Source organism: Apium graveolens, chromosome 7 (genome assembly GCF_009905375.1).
Source record: "Apium graveolens cultivar Ventura chromosome 7, ASM990537v1, whole genome shotgun sequence".
NCBI classification, from domain to species: domain Eukaryota; kingdom Viridiplantae; phylum Streptophyta; class Magnoliopsida; order Apiales; family Apiaceae; genus Apium; species Apium graveolens.
The window spans coordinates 262,888,345-262,905,760 of NC_133653.1; the positions used below are offsets into that span (position 1 = coordinate 262,888,345).

The 17,416-nt window shown below is 35.8% G+C and overlaps 2 protein-coding genes across 2 annotated transcripts; both read left to right on the forward strand.

The window, feature by feature from the left end:
* The first annotated feature begins 3,145 nt into the window (after positions 1 to 3,145).
* On the forward strand, positions 3,146 to 5,869 carry LOC141670745 (wall-associated receptor kinase 2-like). The gene is made up of 2 exons (XM_074476731.1): positions 3,146 to 4,478; positions 4,589 to 5,869. The coding sequence occupies exons 1-2, from the start codon at positions 3,164 to 3,166 to the stop codon at positions 5,764 to 5,766; spliced, it is 2,493 nt and encodes an 830-aa protein (XP_074332832.1). The 5' UTR covers positions 3,146 to 3,163; the 3' UTR covers positions 5,767 to 5,869.
* Positions 5,870 to 13,036: 7,167 nt separating this feature from the next.
* On the forward strand, positions 13,037 to 15,494 carry LOC141672990 (G-type lectin S-receptor-like serine/threonine-protein kinase LECRK1). Its single transcript, XM_074479707.1, has one exon. The coding sequence runs from the start codon at positions 13,073 to 13,075 to the stop codon at positions 15,422 to 15,424; it is 2,352 nt and encodes a 783-aa protein (XP_074335808.1). The 5' UTR covers positions 13,037 to 13,072; the 3' UTR covers positions 15,425 to 15,494.
* The last annotated feature ends 1,922 nt before the right edge of the window (positions 15,495 to 17,416 follow it).

Sequence of the window (17,416 nt, forward strand, 5' to 3'; positions counted from 1 at the left end):
GGTTAAACTTTGTGGGACAATATTCCTTCGTTGGATGTATCCCTTCGAGAGATATCTGAAAGTGTTTAAAGGATATGTACGGAACCCGGCTCATCCCGAAGGGTGTATTGCTGAGGCATACGTTGCTGAAGAGGCGGTGGAGTGTTTGGTGAATTTTGAAAAATCTACCGTAGGAGTGTCACAAAATGCAAAGCATGAGAAGAATGCAAGACCTCTATCTGGTGCGACATTGATAAAGCCGAGCGACGAGGACTTGCATCTAGCACATTTGTGTTTTCTCCAAAATACAACTGACATTAGACCATATTTTGAGTAAGTTATTGACATTTAAGTGTGTGTTATTTCATTATTTTATGCACTTTGATTAATATACTAAAGAAATTGATTTTTCTCGCAGCAAGCATATGGCATCTTTAATGACAAGATACCAATAACATGAAAATGATGAAGTCTGGCTTAAGAACAAGCAAAATGCAGAATTTCGCAAATGGTTCAGGAAAAAGGTGTGATTGTTATTTGAATAAAAACATCATAAATAGACCTAATTTATATTTTCCTGGTAAATGTATTTGTTATTTGTTTATTCAAGCAAACATGGTTTTTTATAGAAAATAGTATATTTTTTTAAAAAAAATTGATTATGATGGTTAAAAAATGAAACAGTGGAATTTAAAAATATCCAGGAACACATTTAGTCTCAGAATTAATTTTAATATGAAAATATAATTAATTTTAATCAATTTATTTTAAATAGATTGAATCAATTTTGTTGGATGACCATAATAACGTACCTGAGGAGATAAGGTGGATTGTTGAAGGACCCAACAAGAATGTCCCTACATTTAGCGAATATAGAATCAATGGTGTTACGTATAGCACCAAGGAGCGTGATGACACTCGACAAGTTCAGTGTAGTGGTGTCTGTGTCATTGCAGATACAATGCTTGTGCAGGGTAAGGAGAAGAATATTGAACATACTTCACATACCTACTATGGAGTTATAACAAGTATATGGGAGTCGTACTATAACAAATTTAGAGTCCCAATATTTCGTTGTAATTGGGTAGATATAAACTAGGGGGTTAAGGTAGATGACTTGGGATATACAATTGTTAATTTGAACAAATTAGGTTTCGTAAATGATCCGTTCGTGCTAGGGAAACATGTTCAGCAGGTTTGTTACATTGATGATCTTCTTGAAAAACATTGGTATGTCGTATTGAAATTACCGGAAAAGAACTATTATGAACAATGTGACGATGAAAATTATGGATCAGTAGAAATAGAACTTGAAAATGAGCTGCACGTGCCAATGTTTCCCAATGTTGACGAACTTGATCAGGAAAAAGCTAGTTATATGTGGGACGAAGATGAATGGATTCAACTCCCATGATGGTAAAAATTTCCTTCTTTTAAGTTAAATTATTTAGAAAATTATCCCAGCATGAGTATACCTCTCTTCCTTTAATCATTAATTTATTCGTAAATCTTTTTTTATTTCTCGAATTATTGTTTGTCAAAATTTGACATTTTAATTAATTCGTGTCAATTACAGTTACTGTTTTAATATATATGAATTTCGCAATTTTTTATAATTTTTATAAATGATTTATCACACTGGAATTTGTCATTTTCTAATTTATCGCTCCGCTTTTTCTTGATTGTTTGGACTGTCTGGCATTCATATGTTGGATTCAGTGTCATCTAATTATAGGACAATAGTATTGATGGGCCATAAACCCTGTTAATCTTAAATATTTGTAACCATGTTCAGTTTTTTATTTTTCTTTCAGTGACCAATGTGATTATTGAGCCGGATTTCATTGTTGCCCGTTTTTGCCCATTTTCGTGGAAAAGCCGATTTGATTGCATTATTGGTTGTATGGACATGTTTAATTAAAACAGAACAGTTGGTCGCTTGTCAAGGTTTTGGTGGGAATTCTGGATTGAATAAGGTGTTCAATATATGATACCTTGCTTCTTCTCTGCCAACAGATTGTTACATTTGGTCGCTTACTTCTGGAAGCTTTATATGGCATCATGAGAGCTCAATTAGATTTTATGTTTTTCGATTAATTGTCTTGTCAAATTGTAATAGAATTTGGTTTGTGAATTATCTAATTGAAATTAGTTGTTGACTTGAGGATATTCTGATTTGCCAACTTGATTGAGGTTTTTTTGTTGGTCTATATTGGTTCGATGATTTTTTGTTCGCTAGTCATTGGTTGGCTGCTTTTGGATTAATTTTCTGGGGATTTGACATATATAACTTATTTTTTCATTTTATCATTACTCAGAGACAACAATTAATTTCATTATATATTAAACCATCTTCTACCTTGAGTTTAGACAACAGGCAAGAAGAACCAAACCATTGTGTGTTTGAGTTTCCAACAAGTTTTTTACATCTCAAAATGTTGTCTATTAGTTGAGAGATGAAAAAACTCAGCTGGTGAGTTGTTAAGATTTTGTGGGAGATTACATTAAAATAGGAGTTAGAATAAAAAAAAACCATTTCAAATCATAACCTCTAAAAGTATCTTTTGAAGTGTGGTGTTTAGACAACGCGTTATAAATTGCCAAGGGTAAAGTTCACTTAAAATATAATTTTAATTTGACAAAGGAAGCACAGAAGAAGACTATTGCGTAACCTGCCCATGCTAGCATAGAAGAAATGCTCCTACATTTGTGCATATATTCTTTGTTCAACTTGACTTGAATATGTGATTTTGATTTTTTTCACAGATTATAGATTTTAAGGAAATTATAGACTATTATGTTGAATCTTAGATCTGATATAATGTTATATTTGTACTGTTATTAAGATTTGATGGAACTGAAATACTTGACTATCCACATAATGACCATATTAGGAACCAGCCATCCTGGTTGAATTTCATGCAACACACTTTGTCTAACTACTACAGAGGACTCGTAACATTAAGGCAAATGCCAATTTTCCACAGGCACACGGTGAAACGAATATTCAGAAAGTGAGGATCTAGAAAGAATTAGGTTTTAATATTTCCATCTCTTGACCAAGTAAATATCATGTCGTTTTCTGAGAAGGTGATGTGCAGAGACTGACGCTATTATTATAAAACTCCGATAGAGCAGGAACATAAGTCCAAAAACACAGAAGAAAAACATTAACATAAAGTTCATGGCGTATTCTTTGTTTAGTCATCTTCTTGTTATGCTGTCTGCAGTATGTTATGCAGCAGCTCAACAAAGAGTATCCAATATAAGACAAGGCTCCTCTTTGACGCCAATTGAAAACCCGGTCTGGATGTCCCCTTCAGGCTTATTTGCTTTTGGATTCTTTAGGCAAGGAGATAATCGCTATCGTGTTGGAATTTTCCTTGCTGGACTTCCTCTCAACAAGACTTTAGTCTGGACAGCCAACCGCGATGATCCTCCTGTCTCCAACGATGTAACCCTGCGTTTAACATCAGATGGGAGGCTCATCATCCAACAACAATCTCAAGGCTCAACTACAGATGTTGTGAAACTCGACCAATCTATTTCTTCTGCTTCCATGCTAGACTCTGGAAACTTTGTGCTCTATGGTATTAACCAAGAAAAGATTTGGCAGAGTTTTGATCACCCAACTGATGCCATCTTACCTGGTCAGATTCTTTCACAAGATCGAGATTTAGTTTCTAGCAGGACGGGATCTGATTATTCCCAAGGAAAATTCAGACTCAAAATGCAGGGTGATTCGAATCTTGTTCTGTACCCAGCGAAGACTATAGACAGTTCCTTGAATTCTTACTGGTCAACTGGCACTTATGGAAGTGGGGGTTCAAATGTGACTCTGAATCTTGATCCTGACGGACACCTTTATTTAAGTAGTTATTTTGGCATCCGTGATTCGTTCTACGTCCTACAAAATCTAACCAAAGGGTTTCCCGAGAAACAGAGAGTTTACCTTATGAGACTCGATTTTGATGGCATCCTTCGACTCTATTCATTAAGTTTGGATGGAAAGGAAAAGAGCTCATCAGTTGTATGGAATGCTCCGACAAATAGATGTGATCCCAAAGGATTATGTGGCAGTAATGCATACTGTACTCTTACTAATGATGGTGGAGCTAAATGTGAATGTCCATTTGGATTCAATTACATTAGTCTTGACAACAGGAATGACTGTGAGAGGAACTATACTGTTGATAGTTGCAATAACAAGGACGAGACGATCCAATATAACATGACTCAATTGCAGCATACTTGGTGGGAAAATGATCCTGATTCTGTTGATCAAGTGAAAAATAAGAGTGAGTGTGAAGCAGCTTGTTTGGAGGACTGTAAATGCGAAGCAGCCCTTTTCAAAGACGGGGACTGTAAAAAAGTTAGTCTTCCATTAAGATACGGAAAATATTCATTGAATGATTCTACCATTGCCTATATCAAGTGGGCACCTCCAAAGGCCGAAGAAAACAGTAAAGATCGTTCTGTCATTCCAGCTTTAATTGGAGGTAACCGATTTAAACTTATACATATATGAAATAATAACTTCAGCATGCAACAGAGTTCAAGAATTTGATCACGGCCTAAAACTATGCTTATAAGAATATTTTGTTTGTAGGAATTGGAGGTGGCTTAACTGTGATGATAGTGATTTTCTTGGTCTCATTCTGGGGAGTCCGACAACACAGACGGAGGCAGACCACAAAGCTTAAAGAAAACTTTTTCAAGCAGAATGGCGGTATCATGCTACAACAACTACTATACAAAACAGAGAACACTGCTGAAAGAGCCAAGATATATACAGAGGAAGAGCTAAAGAAGGCTACAAATAATTATGATGAGAAGAATGTCATCGGTCAAGGAGGCTATGGTACAGTTTATAAGGGAATGCTAGATGACACAATTGTTGCCATCAAAAGGTCTAAAGTAGTTGATCGAAGCCAAATTGATCAATTTGTCAATGAAATGATCATACTTTCACAGATAAGTCATCCGAATGTTGTTAAACTCTTAGGTTGTTGCTTGGAAACTCCAGTACCTTTACTAGTCTATGAATTTGTGACAAACAATACACTCTATCATCATATACATGATGAAGGTTGTGCCTCGTCAATCCCATGGTATATGCGCCTAAGAATAGCCACGGAAACAGCAGGAGCACTTGCGCATATGCATTCAGCTCCCGTGCATATCATACACAGAGATGTCAAGTCAGCTAACATACTTCTGGACGATGAATACACTGCAAAAGTATCTGATTTTGGTGTTTCAAGGCTGTTTTCTCCGGAAGAAACTCATTTAGCAACATTGGTGCAGGGAACTTTTGGGTACATAGACCCTGAATACTTCCACTCGGGGATCTTGACACAGAAAAGCGATGTTTACAGCTTTGGAGTAGTGCTTGCAGAGCTTTTAACTGGAGCTAAAGTTGTCTCATTTGGGAGAGAAGAGAAGAACAGAAATCTTGGGATGTATTTCTTGTCTGCGTTGGATGATGATCAACTCTACACAATTCTTGAACCCCGTGTGAGAATAGAAGGCCACCCACAGCAACTTGAAGGAGCGGCAGGGATAGCTAAAAAATGTCTGAGAATTGAAGGAGCTAAAAGGCCTACAATGAAGGAAGTTGAAGAAGAGCTTATGCATTTGAGACAGCTTGATATCGAAAACCATACTTTGATTGAGATGGGACCAAATTTCAAAAACAGAGAGCCATTACTTGATGAAGTTATTCAATCTTATGCCAGTAATGTAAAAGGCTTACAAAGAAGGATGTCCAATAAGAGCATGCCTTGATTAGGACAGATTTCAGATTTGTTTCATATGATACAATCTATTAGCTTAATTACTATTGCTTCTATTAAATTTCAACCTAAAGTTAACTAATGAATGCAATTCTTATAGTATCGAAATAAAATTGAACTGCAATGTAAAGGCATAAGAAAACTAAATAATAAAAGGGGCAGGTCTCTAGCAAGCAGTTGCTAGAGACGTTTAGACAACAAACAGCTTCTGAACCGTTGGATGGTTGATCCAACGGCTGATATTAAAAAAAATATACCACCGACCGCGGAAATTTACGGCGGTAAGCAAAAATTACGAAAATACCCTAGCCCTCGGACCGCGGAAAATTTCCGCGGTTGGTGTCGTTTGTTTGCAACAATACCTAGCAAACACAAACTGTAAACACACACACAAACTCTATACATACACGAAAACAGCAGCCGCAGTAGAAGAAAACACAGCAGACCCAGCACAAGCAAAAAACACAGCAACGAAACCTTGAATCATACTCCTTTTTCGTTATTAAGGTATATAATCGATTCTGTTATGTTATTTACAGTTTTATTGATATAAATTTATGTTTTTCTCTTGTTGTAGATCTTATTTTGTGTATGTAATTCAAATTTTTAGGGTTAATTAATGTATGAATCCTTGTAATAATTTAACATATGAATTGTAGTATGATTAAATTCGATTTTTTAGAATTTCTAGGGTTCATAATTTGGAATTGATTTAACTCAAAAAATGTTAGTGTTGTAGTATGAAAATTTAATTCGTTTTTTAGGATTAATTTAATTTGATTTTTAGGATAAATTAGTGTTATTTTCAAAATTTTAGGATATAATTCGAATTTTTAGGATATAATTCGAAATTTTTTGTTGTTAAATTCGAATTTAATGATAATATTAGTGTTAAATCCGAATTAAATTATTGTTATTGTTAATTTCGAATTAATTTAGTGTAAAATCGAATTTAATGATAATTTTAGTGTTAAAGCGAATTAAGTTAGTGTTACTTTCGAATTAATTTAGTGTAAAATCGAATTTAATGATAATTGTAGTGTTAAAGCCGAATTAAATTAGTGTTACTTTCGAATTAATTTAGTGTATAAATCGAATTTAATGAAAAATTGGTGTGAAATTCGAATAAAAAAAATTAGGAATTTATAATTATGAATTTAGGGTTAATTTAGGGGTTAAATTTCAGTGCTTAATTTTTAGGATGTAATTAACATATGGTAATTGTTTTTATTGTGTACGTGGTGGTGTATTTATTGTGGTGATTGATGAATTATGTTGACAATATTTTCAGGTATGGATAATTTTGGTGATTTCGGGAATATGTTGTCGGGTCCTAATGCGCATAATATTATTTGGGACAATCGGTATCACGTCAGTGAGGATGTTTGGGATGGTGCAGGGAGAAATGAGTTGCAGAGCTATTCGGGGAACAAGTCATTGCACTTGTGGAAGTTAAGGAGACCACAGCGGGAATTGCTACACATGCTTGGGTTTGGGATTTTTGCAGACCCTGCTGTTGTCTTGGCTACTGACACTCGGTTGATATCTGCTTTGGTGGAGCGTTGGAGACCTGAGACCAATACTTTTTTCACGAGGCAGGGGGAGATGACTGTTACATTGGAGGATGTGGGGTTTATTTTAGGGGTGTCAGTTCAGGGGGATGCGCTGACTTGTGGGGTGATAGAGAACAAGACGGCGTATTTTGCTAATAATTGGTTTGAGCCTTTGACCGAGGAGGAGGTGAAGGAGGCTTTGTATCGGAATAACATCAAGCTGGGGTGGTTGTTTGAGAGATATGGTGCACAGAAGCCTGAGAAGAACAATATGAGGGCCACGGTTGTACATACCAAGGCGTATCTGCTATTCATTATGGGTTGTATCCTCTTCCCCAGCATCGACCGCTCTTTTGTTCATGTTCGGTATATGCACCCATTGATTAAAATGCGGGAGATTCCTTATTATGCTTGGGGTGCAGCTGTGCTAGCTCATATATACCGGGGTTTGGAGATTGCTGCAAGGAAGGGCAGCAAGAGCATTGCTTGTTGTGTCTGGGTGTTACAGGTTTGGTCTTACAAGAGATTTCCTCGTATTGGCGTGCCTTTACGATCTCCCGGTCAGGAGGATTATCCGGTTGCTGAGGGATGGGCCTATGCTAGTGATTCTCATGTCGGGGTTTCGAAGAAGCGCATGATGTCATGACCTCACCACAGCTTACCGTTCTATAGGGGTGAGTTTGATGGTGTTGCTGGTGATGAGGTGATCTGGAGGCCGTATGCTAGGTTCGAGGATGTTATGGACAGCGAGATGATACAGGCACAGTTAGCTGGGTGCGGTCGAGTTCCCCTTGTATGTTACGACGTGGTCGAGTGGCAACATTCGGACAGGGTGTCCAGACAGTTTGGTTCTAGTCCCCAGATTCCACGAGCACCGGTGAACATGGTTGGTTATAGGGGGGCTAAGGATGCCACGTTTGCAGGGGAGGATTGGTTGGTGCGGTGGTTTATTGATATTGGCAAATGGGCTAGGTTCTGTTCAGATTTGGATGGCCTTGTTGATGACTCGGTAGACATAGGTTCGGAGGCTGATTACATGGCGTGGTATGCTGATATATCTCGTATGCGCATAGGGAAGCCCGATCCACAGCCTCAGCAGCAGTACAAGATGAGGGAGTTGTATGATAGCCTCGAGGGCTATGAAGTTGTAAGTGTTTTACAAATATGCATATTTCACATTACACCCCAACACACTATAAAATTTGCATTCACACGTATTTCATCTTGATGATATGATATCCTTGTGGAATTAATGAAAAAATGTTTGCTTGTTTTTGTCTGTAGATGGTTGTCGGGCTTAATATGTTGAAGCAGCTGGATGCTAGGGTTCCTCCTGAGTTTGTGGAGGAGTTTGGGAGGATTTCTGCTACCTTCCTCACACCATTCTCTCGGTTGATGAAGAAGATCAAAGGACCCGCCTACAGACCTCCCACATTTCAGAACATAAAATCAGATTTCATTGCACCTTTGGCTGACGACTTTGACATTCCAGCCATTCCTGCCCAGGATGTCGTTGACATGACACAGCCATCCCAGCATGTGTCTCAGCCACCCCAGGCTATTACTTCATCTAGTAGGCCCGCGAAGCTTGCATCCCGCAGGATGAAAGAGGAGAAGTGGAGTATCACTAAGAGTCTCAGCATGACAAAGGAGAATGCTATATATTCAGATTGGGGATGGGGCTTTGGGATGGCGCCGAGAAATCCTGGTGGTCTTAGTGTTCAGGACTATCACGTCCATAAATCAGCTATGCAGAATCTGGCTTCAGAAACATGGGTTGATGACAGGATCATATACACTTATATGGTATTGTTCGTTGTCTAATATATTTTAGTTGTCTAATATATTTTAGTTATTGCATTAATTTTACTTGTTGCATTAATTGAACTTGTTGCATTCATATATACTTTCAGGGATTGCTAAGGACTTGGGAGGAGGAGATTCACACTGGAGGTATATGGGAGAGGAAACCCGTCTACTATTTCATGGATCCCTACTTCATGGTTTTTGGGAAAGGACATGTGAAGAAAATAAGAAAAGCATCGAGGGTCGGTGGAGATACATTGCATAGGGCATGGAATAAAGCATTACGTAGCTTTACCGGTTTTTCCAGTGCTACTGTTGGTCCTTCTGTTCTCGAGGCGGACTACATATTCATCCCATGTTGTGTCGGAGATGTGCATTGGGTTTTGTTCATGTTCGGTACTAGACGATTTGAAGGTCTTATCTCGGATCAATCCATACTAGACACTTCAAGCGATTCTCTTCATCGACTTCGATCCTAATAAAATATTTAAAACCACTTTCTTCATTCAACCTATGCAACAAGTCCAACCCCGCTTGGGCGTCACTAATCTCAAACATTTTCTTCCTCTCGTCTCTTAACACATTCCTAACATGTTGAACATTGAAACCAACTTTGTCATTACCTCCATGAATGTTACCAATCACATTCATCACTTGACAATTACGAACCCCCGAACCATAAAGCGTTTTAATCAAACTACGGGTCGCGGTGTTGACATGTCTTTCTCGTTGTACCAAATTCATCTTACTAGGGGAAACAGGACCGTGGTTGTGTACCAATTCAAGGCTAGTTACCTCCCAGTAACGATTTTTCTTTTGATAATTGACATAAATCCTCACCTTGCACTCGCTTTTAGGAAGAACCTCTCTACGCCGTTTATTTTGACTACTCTCGGCGACGACACTTTTTCCATAAAGCCTACAAACATATAAACGACCATATATCTCGTTGTCTTTATTACGATGGCTAGCTTGAATTTTAATAGCAAATCCATTTCGTAAAGCATAAGCCCTAAAAAAATGACCGGCCTCATCCACACTTTAAAAAATTTGATTCAAATATGGAACTCCCCCCCCCCCATCAACATTTTCATACAAATTTGCATCCTCTACATTATCATCTTCATCTTCCTCCTCACCCTCAACATTATCACTATCATTTTCAACCTCGTTTGCAACCTCATTTTCATCATTTTCATCTTCAACATCAACCAAATCCTCATCTAAATTAATAAATTCCTCATTTCTATCTACAAAATCATCATCTTCAACATATACAGGGGTTTTAGGTTCTTCACTAGTATTTAAATCATCAAGATGTAAGTTATGATCAATAGACTCTTTTTTTTCATTTTGACGTTTATGACGAAACATACGAGCAAATAATTTATCCGCCATGAAAATGTAAAATTTAAGACAAGAAATATACCTTGAATTGACAAAACTACTTGAATTTCTTGATGAAAATGCCCAAAATTCGCCTAAATTGATCACTCTCCAAGTAGAATTTTGTTGGGAATTTTTCGTTGGTTTGTGTGGTGGGGAGGCTGTTGGGTTGCCGGGGATAAGGGAGCAACACACCCAACCGCGGAAAATTTCAGCGGCCCGTCCCACCCAACCGCGGAAATTTTCCGCAGTCCGCCCCTAATCCCAGCCACCCAATTCCCATCCAACGGCTACCAATGTGTCTGTTATGAACTGGTCTACAATAAACGGTTGTTGTAGACCGTCCCCGTAATAAAATTGTTAAGTAATCTCTAAAATTTATTAACTAAGGTCCACTGGTACATCATGCACATACATTTTGTATGAGAAGTAAATTGTATATTCGAAACTTTTTTATGAATTCCCAATACAAAATCATGAAGAAACACAGGAAATCTTAAAATCTCGTTTGCGAAAAAAAATTAATGCAAGGGTTGGGTTTGCGGGGTCTTATAAGGGGTTGTTTCCTGATATAAAAATTAACGATTTCCAACACCTCAGATGGGGTTTTGATTGTGCCAACATAATTTTTTTTTGCAGTTCATTGTTACTCCCTCCGTCCCAATCATTTCTGTACAAATGGTTTGGGCACGGAGGACAAGAAATTCATTAAAATAATATTAGTTTTGGTAAGGTAGTGAGATGAAAGATAAAAAAAAATATAATTTAATGAGAAAAAATATAAAGTTGGAAATCAATATTTAATGAATAAAATGGGTATAGTGGGAGAAAATAGTGGATGTGATTGATTGTTATATGATACAGACTTCAGATTTGTTATATTTTTGAATTGTATAAAATTGAATAAACATCTAAAAAATAAAAATTTATAAAAATGAATGGCTGCACAAGCACTCTCCACTCTCTCTCTTCTCTTTCTCTCTCCCCTCTCTCTCCAGCGCCCTCTCCTCTCATTCCTTCCTCACCACAGATGTATATAAATTGAATTCTTTTCTTAGAATAATTTGAATTGATATTTAATTTGATTCTGTAATTATATAAAACTATAGATTTGTTTGACCAGCAAAAATTTTAATTTGAATCAACTTAACAAAATAATAGAAATTTATTAAATATAGTAGTAATTTTAATTTTGCATGAATTTAAATTTTGAAATTTACTTATATAATTTATTCACTTCAGTTATAATATTAATCGAAAATTGTAATATTTCAATTGTAACTATTTGTTAATTTTTCTTAAATATTAAATAAAAATCTTAATTTTTTTTAAAATTTTAAAATTTTGGATACAAGTCTAATTTTATTTTGATTTATATAAAAAAATATATTATCCAACCTCCACTCATAAAATTCAATGGTTAACTCATTACTAGCCTATAACCCGTGCGATACACGGATTGTTTTTAACATTCGATAGTTTTTAATAATATATTTTATAATATAATTTTCAATAGTTAAAAAATAAATCGAAGAATATAATAAATTATAACAATATATGTTTTATAATAATTTGAGACTTGACTGAAAATAAATAATATAATATAATATATTGTTTAAATAAAGAATATAAAAGTTTAAATATAATAAGCTGTTGACGGAGTTCGAACCCTGAATACATGAGAGCAGTTTAAATATTAATATAATAATATTTTATTATTATATCCGATTATTCTCATTTTTCTGACTTTAGATCTGACTGTTGTTATTTGTCGTACCAAACAACTGTACCTAGCAACTACCAAACAACTGTACTGAGCAACTACCAAATAGAGGGCGTTCTGGTTGTAATAATATAGTATAGATTCATCAACTCTCACGATATCCAAATATGGTGGGGTTCAAACTATACCCAACCTAACCTAACCCTTCGTTTCTCAACTCTCTATCCAAACAGCTTTAACGAAATTCCAAAATTTTGAAATCATTTATATGAAAGTACATAAAATGTGCAGCGTCACATAGTCGGAAACACAGCCCCTTTACACAGAAAGGAAAATTAAAGAAATTTTTTAAATTATTTCGACTATTTATCCCGTTTATCTCTACTTTCGTTAATTTCTTACCGCCTTTATATTTTACCCTTCACTGTATCGGATATTAATCTTATAGTCAAATCTATTTTTTCCAATTTGAAACACCGTTAGTCAAGTATATTATTATGTTCAAATAGTCCAATCACTATCGTTGCCCAGTTGATTATTAGGCCACCTTTCTATATATAGAAGTTTCTCCAATCTTGCTTCAACAACTAAGCACCAGTTGATTAATCTTGATTACTACATTATTAGTCCTTTCGACATCAGCTTTATTTTATTAATTACTGAAGCATAAACTAAATTAATTAAAAGTTGACCTTGCAAGTCATCGGTCTAGTCTACAGTTGATTATTAATTTATTCTTGAAAGAAAACGTGTAGAGAGTGTAAATTGGCTTCTTTATATAGCTCCAATCTATGGCTAATGCAAGAACACAAACAAGAACAAACATTTTAATGGCGAATTCTCTATTAATTCTTCCTCTTCTGCTGTCTGCAATGTATTATGCAGCAGCTCAAAACAGAACATCTAATATTATAAGCCAAGGCTCCTCTCTAACGCCAACACGAAACTCGTCTTGGCTGTCACCTTCTGGTTTATTTGCATTTGGATTCTATCCGCTAGGCAATAACGGTTATCGTGTTGGAATTTATCTTGCTGGACTTCCTGTGAATAAGACGGTTGTCTGGACAGCCAACCGAGATGATCCTCCTGTCTCAGACGATGTAACTTTACGTTTGACTACTGACGGGAGGCTTGTCCTACAACAACAATCTCAAGACTCAACTACAGATGTTGTGAGACTTGATCAATCTATTTCTTCTGCTTCCATGCTAGACACTGGAAACTTTGTGCTCTATGATTCTAGCCAAGAAAAGATATGGCAGAGTTTTGATCACCCCACTGACACCATCTTACCTGGTCAGATTCTTTCAAAGGAACAAGAATTATTTTCTAGCATGTCGAATTCTGATTATTCCACAGGAATATTCAGACTTAAAATGCAGAGTGATTCAAACCTCGTGCAGTACCCAGTGCAGACTACAGATGTTGGCTCGTATGCTTACTGGAGCACTGGCACTTTTGCAAGTGGTGGCGTAAATGTGACACTGAATCTTGAACCGGATGGGCACCTTTATTTGCTAAATAATTCAGGTGCCATTCTAAAAAATATATCCAACGGGTTTTCTGAGACACGGAGACTTTACCTCATGAAAATAGATTTTGATGGTATCTTGAAACTGTATTCATTCAGTTTGGATAAAAGAGGCAACAATTCATCAATTGTATGGAGATCTTCGGGTGACAAATGTGATCCCAAAGGATTATGTGGCCTGAATGGATTTTGTATAAATAATGATGATGAAGCTAAATGTGTATGTCCACCTGGATTTGATTTTGTTAGCCTTGGCAACTGGACTGCAGGCTGTAAGAGGAATTATACTTTGGAAATTTGCAAGAACAATGAGCAAAGGAACCAATATAGCATGAGAGCATTGGAGAACACTTGGTGGGAAAATGACCCTTATTCAGTTCTCGAAATGAAAATCAAGGAAGAATGTGAAAGAGCTTGCTTGGAAGACTGTAACTGCGAAGCAGCATTGTTTAAAGATGGAGAGTGCAGAAAACAACGGCTTCCATTGAGATATGGGAGAAGGCTATTGACTGATTCTAATGTTGCCTATATCAAGTGGTCTTCTCCAACACCAGGAATAGAAGCTCCAAGTATTCCCACCATGTCGAGAAAGAAAGAGTCTCGCCTTGGGATTGTTATCATTAGTGTAATAATTTTTGCCTTGGCCTTCATTGTGTTCTTGATATCTGGATTTGTTGCATACAGAAATCGAGTGTGGGCTTATAAAAAGATCTCGGCAAATGGAAATTTTGAACTAATGGAGGATATTGCTCCGCGGTCATTTACTTACACAGAATTGGAAGAAGTGACAAATGGTTTTCAAGAAGAGATAGGAAGAGGAGCTTCTGGGACAGTTTATAAAGGAAAATTAGAATTTGACAACAAACTAGTAGCTGTGAAAAGATTGGAGAATATGTTAGCAGCAGGAGAGAAAGAGTTCCAGAATGAGATGAAAGTCATAGGAAGAACTCATCACCGCAACCTTGTCAGGCTTCTTGGTTACAGTCTTGATGGACCAAAAAAGCTTCTGGTATATGAATACATGGTTAATGGATCACTTGCTGATGTTCTTTTTGATCCCGAAAACCCACCAAGATGGGATGAAAGAATTAAAATTGCTCTTGATATTGCAAGAGGAATACTTTATCTGCATGAAGAGTGTGAAACCCAAATCATCCATTGTGACATCAAGCCTCAAAACATACTGATAGATGAATGCAGGTCTGCCAAAATTTCTGATTTCGGATTGGCAAAGCTCCTGAAGGCAGACCAAACAAATACTTATACAGGGTTAAGAGGTACGAGGGGGTACGTTGCACCTGAATGGCACCGAAATATGGCAGTTACAGTTAAGGCAGATGTTTATAGTTTTGGTATCATGCTTTTAGAGATCATATGTTGCAGAAGAAGTGTCAATTTAAGCCTGTCGGAGGAGGAAGATGTTCTTGCAATATGGGTGAATGAATGCTTTGAGAATAATGAGCTTGATAAATTGATTATAGATGCGGAGACTGATAAGAAAAAATTCGAAAGAATGGTGAGAGTAGGCCTCTGGTGCATTTTGGACGAACCATCGCTTCGCCCATCCATGAAGAAGGTTCTGCTGATGCTGGAAGGTACTGTGGACATTCCAGTGCCTCCAAGCCTGTCTTCTTACTTAACGGCTATATAATGTCTTGTATCTTTTCCTTCTCTTTTAATCCTTACTTTCCATTATCGAATAAAAGGATAGAATTCTAGTAGCAGTGCTTATAATTCCAACTTTAAGCAAAATGTAAAAAATATAGTCATCTGATTCCAGATTTTGTTATGTTTAATATTGTCATACGAAAAACTGATCACTTGAAAATAATAATCAATGATTCGATGAAGTGATGAACACAGTGTTTGTCATCACTGGCAATCATATATACAGAGAGAGTGAAAAATCCTTCAGTGAGCATGCATACTTCTGAGTCCAAAAAAGAAGGTTCGGTATCTTTACAGAGATTAAACCAAACTAAAGAGTCTTGAGTAATCAATCCATCTAAAACCTAGACTAAGAACCAAGACCACTCTCGAGCTCTGATGCCATGTTAAGTAACCGGAAACTCTAAAATCTTAAGAAGGCAGTATCTTATACTCTTCAACAAAGAGAATGAATGAACAATGAATGCTAATTACGTAATTGTCGATGAATCATAATGACTAGATTGTTTGAATGAGTCACGTTAGAACTTAGGTTGTGCATTTGTAATGGTGGACCATTTCAACAGAGAAAGTATCACACTCAGAAGTTTCAAACAGACCCAACCGACACGCAAAGAATCAGTGTTCCTAGAGTCCTGTCTAGTGTCAACAGTTTTGTTCCACTTTTGTTATAGTTCAGATGATTTTAGTATAAACATAGGATTGTTGGAAAGTGAGGATCAAATTCTATTATCCTCGGGAGCAATATGGCTCTTTGATTTGATCTGAGTCTGAAGTCTAAAAGTAAACTGCAGAGGGGTATTGGTCCTTTTTATCACAATTTTAGAACAAATTACCCAAAATCTCACAATCCGAAAAAATGACCCATTTTATCACTTAAAACATTTTTTATTTTCGTTTATATAAAACGTATTTTTTATTTACGTTTGTATTATTTTTAGAATATAAAATAAGTTTTATAAAAAATAAAAATAAAATTAAAAGTTTGAAAACGCATTTAAAGGATGCGTTTATGAGATAAACGCATTAAAAAAATGCGTCTTTGAACCTGTAACGGAGGAAAAAAATGCGTTTTTTTAAAAGTCTGCAGACCCAACTTCAAAGCCCAATAAGAAAGAAAATTATGTTTGAGCTCATTAATAAACGTAACTAAAAATTGCGTTTGTTAGTGATATTAAGGATCAGTTTTTTTAATTTGTGATATTTTGGATCATTCACCCTCAAATTATGATATTAAAGTTCATTATTCACTGCCGAGTGTATTTCACTTGCACTTAAATCACTACCATACTTCATCGTACTAATTTATCCTATGTATCTATACTCTTTATTAAAAACAGAAGGCACAAACCTATTATTAAATGTTTAATATTGTTAGTTAGTCATCCGATAGCAAAAAAGAAGAATTTAATTATACCATGATAACGTTACGAAGGTCACTTAAATAAATTACAAGTTGATATTTTAAATTTATACTCTTTATTAATAAGCGAAATCATATATAATTTGGTGTTAAAAATACCAAAGTACAAATTACCAAATTTTGGTACTTACCTAACATAAGTTGACTTCTATTCTCTATAAACTTTATTTTTTTTAACACAAATCAACTTCGACTTTTTTAACTACATGTTTTAAAAATATTTTATATATTATATTTAAATTTGTATTTTGCACGGATTATGATTTTATAATTAATACAAATAATAATGTGATACTATTATTTTTTAATTTCGGGCTAGTGCGTGGCAGAGTTATCAAGTAGTAAAAATTAAAAATAAATCACATTTTTAACCCTACACGTGGATATGAAATTTGAAATCAATCTAATTAGCTTCAGCTCAGTGAGATAAGTGCAGATTGAGAAAGATTGAGAAAGAGATTGTATTGATTGAGAATGATTACTTGGAAATGAAAAATTACTGTAACAAACCTTCTTTTGGATATTTATACTCCCAACATAAGCTAACTAATT

Bases quoted from the DNA above. Each gene is read 5' to 3' on its own strand.
- LOC141670745 (XM_074476731.1), top strand. From the start codon at position 3,164: ATGGCGTATTCTTTGTTTAGTCATCTTCTTGTTATGCTGTCTGCAGTA. The intron at 4,479-4,588 runs GTAACCGATTTA...TTTTGTTTGTAG, and splicing joins CATTCCAGCTTTAATTGGAG to GAATTGGAGGTGGCTTAACT.
- LOC141672990 (XM_074479707.1), top strand. From the start codon at position 13,073: ATGGCGAATTCTCTATTAATTCTTCCTCTTCTGCTGTCTGCAATGTAT.